Raw genomic sequence first — 7,844 nt, 5'->3', positions numbered from 1 at the left:
TAAATAAATGAATAAATAAATAAATATTTTTTAAAAAAGAAATGAGGACAGTCTCAGAGACCTCTGGGACAACATTAAATGCACCAACATTTGAATTATAGGGATCCCAGAAGAATAGAAAGAGAAAGGGTCTGAGAAAATATTTGAAGCGATTATAGTTGAAAACTCTCCTAACATGGGAAAGGAAACAACCACCCACATCCAGGAAGTGCAGAGAATCCAATACACGATAAACCCAAGAAGAAACATGCAGAGACACATATTAATCAAACTAAAGAAAGTTAAATACAAAGAAAAAATATTAAAAGAAGCAAGGGAAAACAAACAAAAAACATAGAAGGGAACCTCCATAACATTATCAGCTGATTTTTCAGCAGAAACTTTGCAGGCCAGAAGGGAATGGCAAGATATATTTAAAGCGATGAAAGGGGAAAATTTACAACCAAGACTACTCTACCCAACAAAGACCTCATTCAAAGGAGAAATCAAAAGCTTTACAGACAAGCAAAAGTTAAGAGAATACAGCACCACTAAACCAGCTTTACAACAAATGCTAAAGGAACTTCTCTAGGTTGAAAAGACAAAAGAAGAAGAAGACCTACAAAAGCAAACCCAAAACAATTAAGAAAATGGCAATAGGAGCATTCATATCAATAATTACCTTAAATGTAAGTGGATTAAGTGCTCCAACCAAAAGACACAGACTGGCTGAATGGATACAAAAACAAGACCTGTATATATGTTATCTACAAGAAACCCACTTCAGACCTAGGGACACATGCAGACTGAAAGTTAAGGGATGGGAAAACGTTACTCCATGCAAATTGAAATCAGAAGAAAGCCAGAATAGCAATATCAGACAAAAAAGACTTTAAAATAAAGACTGTTAGAAGAGACAAGGAGGACACTACATAATGATCAAGGGATCAATCCAAGAAGAAGACATAACAATTGTAAACATGTTACTAAATAATCAATGGATCACTGAAGAAATCAAAAAGAAAATCCAAAAACTACCTAGAGACAAATGACAATGAAAACACGACAATCAAAAACCTATGGCATGCAGGAAAAGCAGTTCTAAGAGGGAAGTTATAGCAATACAATTCTACCTCAAGAAACAAGGAAAAAGACTTCCCTGGTGGCACACTGGTTAAGAATCTGCCTGACAATGCAGGGGACATGGGTTTGATCCCTGGTCCAGGAAGATCCCACATGCTGTGGAGCACCTAAGCCTGGGCACCACAACTACTGAGCCTGAATTCTAGAGCCCACAAGCCACAACTACTGAGCCTGTGCACCACAATGACTGAAGCCTGCGTACCCTAGAGCCCATGTGCCACAAATACTGAGCCCATGTGCTGAAACTACTGAAACCCACGTACACTAGGGCCCACTTGCTGCAACTACTGAGCCCAGGTGCTGCAACTACTGAAGCTTGTGCTCTGCAACAAGAGAAGCAACTGCAATGAGAAGCCCACACACCACAACAAGGAGTAACTCCCACTCACCACAACTAGAGAAAGCCCGCATGCAGCAACAAAGACCCAACACAGCCAAAAACAAACAAACAAGAAACATTTCAAATAAACAACTATCCTTACACCTAAAGCAACTAGAGAAAGAAGAACAAACAAAATCCAAAGTTAGTAGAAGGAAAGAAGTCATAAAGATCAGACCAGAAATAAATGAAATGGAGACAAAGAAAACAATAGCAAAGATCAATGAAACTAAAAGCTGATTCTTTGAGAAGATAAACAAAATTGATAAACCTTTAGCCAGACTCATCAAGAAAAAAAGGGAGAGGATTCAAATTAATGAAATTGGAAATGAAAAAGAAGTTCCAATGGACACAACAGAAATACAAAGGATCATAAGATATTACTACAAGCAATAATATGCCAATAAAATGGACAACCTAGAAGAGATGGACAAATTCTTAGAAAGATACAACCTTCCAAGACTGAACCAGGAAGAAATAGAAAATATGAACAGACTAATCACAAGTACTGAAATTGAAACTGTGATTAAAAATCTTCCAAAAGGGACTACCCTGGTGGTCCAGTGGTTAAGAATCTGCCTTCCAATGCAGGGGACATGGGTTCAATCCCTGGTCAGGGAACTAAGATCCCACATGCCGTGGGGCAACTAAGCCCACACGCCACAACTACTGAGATCACATGTTTTTCTGCCACAACTAGAAAAGCCCACACATTGCAGCTACTGACCTTGTGCACTCTAGAGCCTGCATACCACAACTAGAGAAGCCCATGTGCCAGAACTAGAGAGAAGCCCGTGTGCCACAACAAAGACCCAGCACAGACAAAATTTTTAAAAAAACCTTACAGCAAACAAAAGCCCAGAGCCAGATGGCGTCACAGGAGAGTTCTATCAAACATTTAGAGAAGAGCTAATACCTGTCCTTCTCAAACTCTTCCAAAAAATTGCTGAGGGAGGAAGACTCCCAAGCTCATTCTACGTGGCCACCATAACCCTGATACCAAAACCAGAAAAAGCTATCACAAAAAAGAAAATTATAGGCCAATATCACTGATGAACATAGACACAAAAATCCTCAACAAAATTCTAATAAACCCAATCCAACAACACATTAAAAGGATCATACACCATGATCAAGTGGGATGTATCCCAGGGATGCAAGGATTCTTCAATATATGCAAATCAATCATGTGATACACCACATCAACAAATTGAAGAATAAAAACCATATGCAGAAAAAGCTTTTGACAAAATTCAACACCATTTTTGATAAAAAACTCTCCAGAAAGTGGGTATAGAAGAACCTATCTCAACATAAAAAGGCCACATATGACAAACCCACAGGAAACATCATTCTCAATGGTGAAAAACTGAAAGCATTTCCTCTAAGATCAGGAACAAGACAAGGATGTCCACTCTCACTGCTTTTATTCAACATAGTTTTGGAAGTCCTAGCCATGGCAATCAGAAAAGAAAAGGAAATAAAAGGAATCTAAGTTGGAAAAGAAGAAGTAAAACTGTCACTGTTTGCAGATAACATGATACTATACATAGAATATCCTAAAGATGCTACCAGAAATCTACTGGAGTTCAGTAATGAATTTGGTAAAGTTGCAGGATACAAAATTTGTACACAGAAGTCTCTTGCATTCCTATACACTAACAGTGAAAGATCAGAAAGAGAGATTAAGGAAACAATCCCATTTATCATTGCATCAAAAAAATAAAATACCTAGGAATAAACCTACCTAAAGAGGCAAAAGACCTGTCCTCAGAAAACACTGATGAAAGTAATCAAAGATGTCACAAACAGATGGAGAGATGTACCATGTTCTTGGATTGGAAGAATCAATATTGTGAAAATTACTATACTACTCAAAGCATTCTACAGATTCAGTGCAATCCCTATCAAATTACCAATGGCATTTTCCACAGAATTAGAACAGAAAAATTTTACACTTTGTATGGAAACACAAAGACTCCGAATAGCAAAAACAATCTTGAGAAAGAAGAATGCAGCTGGAGGAATCAAGCTCCCTGATTTCAGACTATACTACAAAACTACAGTCATCAAAACAGTATGGTACTGGAACAAACACAGAATTATAAATCAATGGAACAGGATAGAAAGTCCAGAGATAAACCCATACACCTTTGGTCACCTAATCTATGACAAAGGAGGCAAGAATATACAAAGGACAAAAGACAGGCTCTTCAGTAAGTTGTGCTGGGAAAACAGGACAACTACATGTAAAAAAGCGAAATTAGAACACTCCCTAGCACCACACACAAAAATAAACTCAAAATGGATTAAAGACCTAAATGTATGGCCAGATACTATAAAACTCATGGAGGAAATGTAGGCAGAACACTCTCTGACATAAATCACAGCAAGTTCTTTTTCAATCCACCACCTAGAGTAATGGAAATAAAAACAAAAATAAATAAATGGGACCTAATGAAACCTAAAAGCTTTTGCACAGCAAAGGAAACCATAAACAAAACAAAAAGACAACCCTCAGAATGGGAGAATACATTTGCAAGTGAAGCAACTGACAAGGGATTAATCTCCAAAATATATAAACAGCACATGCATCCCAATATCAAGAAAACAAACAACCCAGTCACAAAATGGGAGGAAGACCTAAATAGATATTTCTCCAAAGAAGACATACAGTGGCCAACAGACACATGAAAAGATGCTCAACATCCATAAGTATTAGAAAAATGCAAATCAAAACTGCCATGAGGTATCACCTCACACTGGTCAGAAAGGCCATCATCAAAAAATCTAGAAACAATAAATGCTGAGAGGGTGTGGAGAAAAGGGAACCCTCCTCACTGTTGGTGGGAATGTAAACTGATACTGCCACTATGAAGAACAGTATGGAGGTTCCTTAAAAAACTAAAAATAGAGCTACTATATGATCCAGCAATCCCTCTCCTGGGCATATATCTGCAGAAAACCATAATTCTAAAGGATACATGCATCCTGTTGTTCATTGCAGCACTATTTACTATAGCCAGGACATGGAAGCAACCTAAATGTTCATCAAGAGAGGAATGGATAAAGATGTAGTACATATATACAATGGAATATTACTCAGCCATAGAAAAGAACAAAATAGTGCCATTTGCAGAGAACTGGATGGACCAGATGATAGACTGTCATACAGAGTGAAGTAAGTCAGAAAGAGAAAAACAAGTATTGTATAATATCATTTATATGTGGAATCTAGAAAAATGGTAGAGATGAATTTATTTGCAAAGCAGAAATAGAGTCACAGATGTAGAGAACAAACTTATGGTTACCAAGCAGGGGAGGACGGTGGATGAATTGGGAGATTGGGACTGACATATATACACTACTATGTATAAATTAGATAACTAATGAGAACCTACTATATAGCACAGGGAACTCTACTCAGTGCTCTGTGGTGACCTAAATGGGAAGGAAATAAAAAAAAAGAGTGGATATATTTATACGTATAACTTATTCTCTTGGTTGTACAGCAAGAAACTAACACAACAGTGTAAAGAAACTATACTCCAATAAAAATTAATTTTAAAAAATAAAAAAATTTAAAAAGTGGCACAAGCCAATATAGATGGTGTTAATCTAAAGCCCAGGGGAATGGGATGATTCCTGCACTTGTTGCCAAGGGACTGAAACCACAAGGGTAAGAACCCAGATTCAGAGAGGCAGATTTAACAAGATTTTTGGCAGTTGTTACTAGCCAATGAGATCACTCAAAAAGGTATAATCAAGCCAGCCATTGAGGGTTTCAAGCAAACTATTGTCCCCTTGGGAAACAGATATCTGTAACCATTCAGTTCTTAAGACAGACTTCCAAGCCCCTATCACAGAGAGTGAGTTCCCAAAGTAATAGAGTGTCCAGCTGAGGAAGTCTCCCAACCATCTTCTCAGGTATGATGACAAAGCCAATGAACAGGGGAAATACAGTAGGAAGGCTCTGGAGCATCCAGACAGACTGACTAAGCAACCCACTGCATGGCCAGAGAAGGGATCCGACAGACTGATAGAATGCATTATTGCCGTCTATCAGGCTGGAGGATGCTGCTTCCTCCTCTGTAACCCATTTCTAAATGTGGTTCAGCCTTGCCCCTCTTCCTTCCTTACCAACTTCCCCTCTCAGTATGAGGCCACCATATTATTTCTAGCCTTAGGTAAGTCTTCTATTCCCCTATCAGCTTAACAATCACTCAACTATACTGTAATCATAACAGAAACATACAGAAATGAAAAGCCCCTAGGGGCCATTTCTCCATTCTCCAGTTTCTCACAATTCTCCAGCTATTTGAAGGGCTTGGCAAAAGACCATACCCACCTATATAAAAGGCCTGCTGTTTAGGGTAAGTGTAACCACAGAAATAAACATAAAACAAAAAAAGATCTTATGTAACATTTATTTTTTATCCCAACTTAATTTTGGCTTTATTCCTATTCTTTTATTAGAAATCCAAACGGGTTTTTTAAAAAAAACAAATTGTTTAAAATCATGATTATCTAGAGTCATAACAAAATTTTCTTCTCTCCAAAAGGGGGGAAAACACAGCTTTTATTCTTGTGCTGCATTTTCAAATGCATGTAGCATTAATTGCATGTTAATATATTCTTTATAAGCTATTTAAAATAAAACGCTTCATCCTTTGAGGTTATTGACATTTTTCTAGTTCACTGACACATCTCCTATAATACATTATTCATTTTCATGAGTGAAGTGGGAACTGTAATAAAAAATAGGATTTTAATCCCTGAGGTTGCCATTGCAACACAAGATTGAAAGAATAGACCTTAAACAATAAGCATTGATCATGCTATCTGGATCAAAATCACCTCCATAGCATGGAGTCCTTTAGAAAGTTGCATTTACTGGGTTAAGTTAACCCTGCTCTTCCTAGCCCTCAGCCTGTAATAATATTTCCTTTTGTAAAGAAATAACACATAGCAATGAAGTCTGCAGAAACTTCTGAGATCCTCAGAAATCAAGAGAAACTACAAGTTCCATTTCTCTAATCTCCATCCACATTGCTGGAGAGGGTTTTCAGCACCATTCCAAGACCTGGAAAAGTTGATGAACCAACTTGGTTTTTCTACTTCTCCATAAATTTAGTCAAAAGGGAGAAATCAGTCCTCCTGGCTAGAAAATGGGAATGTCCTGCTTATCTCTGCCACCATAACATTAGCAGAGCTGCGTTCAACTCTTTGTGCCCGCCCTCCTTGCAGGACCCTTTTTCTATCAGGCGGCTAACAGCGGGGTGTGGATTCCTGCTCCTGCCCCTAGTAGTAGCGGTTCAGGCTCCTGGTGCCAGGAACCTCGGGCTGGCCATTCATCCAAATCTCCCTGATGATGCGTTCCCGCTCCTCTAGCCGCTGGGCGCGCTCCAGCTCCTCCGCTGAGGTGAAAACGTTCTGGTTCAAAGTCCTCTCGAAGCGACGATGTCTCCTGACTGAGATGTCGGATGCCACGTAGGAGCTGCCATCCTCGCTGTCGCTGCTGTTGCTGCTGCTTTCTTGGTCCTGCAGGAACTTCTTCTGGGGATGCTGCCGGCAGTCTGTGTGGCAAGAGATCCTCATCACCAAGGCAGCTACGGTGAGGACCAGCCCGATGCACACACCAGAGACAAAGTACAGAGCTGCTCGCTCAGTATTTTCTGGAGGAGGAGGAAGAAGAGAACATTTGAGAGATGACAACTATATATGCAGAGAGCAAATATGACTCCAGCACAGGATGCACGCCTCTCACCAGACCTCAAAGCTTTGATGGTTACAAATATTGCCTTTCCATGTGACAAATTGCATAATGTTTTCAAAATATAATTTTCAACAAATGGTGAATGTGGGTAAAGAGTGTATGGAATTCTCTTACTATTCCTGTAACTTAACTTCAAAATTATTTCAAAATGAAAAGTTAAAAAAAAAAAGAAAAAATATTATTTAGCATTTACTAGAAGCAAGTAACTGTGCCATTTGCTTATACCAGAAAAATCTGTTTCTGAATTTGCTCCTGCAACCCCTTGAATTACCTTTTAATCATAGTTGTAGGTAACTTCTGAGATGATCCCCCCCACCTCTTGGTATTCATACTCTTATGCAAGCCCTTCCCTCCAAGGCCTGGACATTGTGGGCTGGACCTAGTGACTTACTTCTAACAAAAGTGATGGATGACTCAAGATCAGGTAACCTAAGACTGACTTCCAACTTACTCATGCTCTCTCTTTAACTTACTCACTTGCTTGCTCTGATGCAGTCAGTTCCCATGCTATGATCTGTGCTACAGAGAGGCCTGTATAGCGAGGAACTAAGTGTGGCCTCTAACAGC

The 7,844-nt window shown here is 38.9% G+C and overlaps 1 protein-coding gene across 11 annotated transcripts in view; it reads right to left on the bottom strand.

Moving 5' to 3' along the window:
* Nucleotides 1-5,910: 5,910 nt before the first annotated feature.
* Nucleotides 5,911-7,844, bottom strand: part of EVA1A (eva-1 homolog A, regulator of programmed cell death) — an 84,733-nt gene continuing 82,799 nt past the window's right edge. For all 11 annotated transcript variants that reach the window (XM_057558723.1, XM_057558724.1, XM_057558726.1 and 8 more), the window contains one exon: nt 5,911-7,176. In XM_057558723.1, the coding sequence (XP_057414706.1) occupies nt 6,803-7,176 (374 nt within the window). In that variant the 3' untranslated portion in view covers nt 5,911-6,802. The remainder of the gene's footprint in view (nt 7,177-7,844) is intronic.

This window comes from Balaenoptera acutorostrata, chromosome 12, assembly GCF_949987535.1.
Source record: "Balaenoptera acutorostrata chromosome 12, mBalAcu1.1, whole genome shotgun sequence".
Classification (NCBI taxonomy): Eukaryota; Metazoa; Chordata; class Mammalia; order Artiodactyla; family Balaenopteridae; genus Balaenoptera; species Balaenoptera acutorostrata.
Note: the sequence above shows the minus strand (reverse complement) of the source record. Positions and strands in the feature narration are given on the sequence as shown.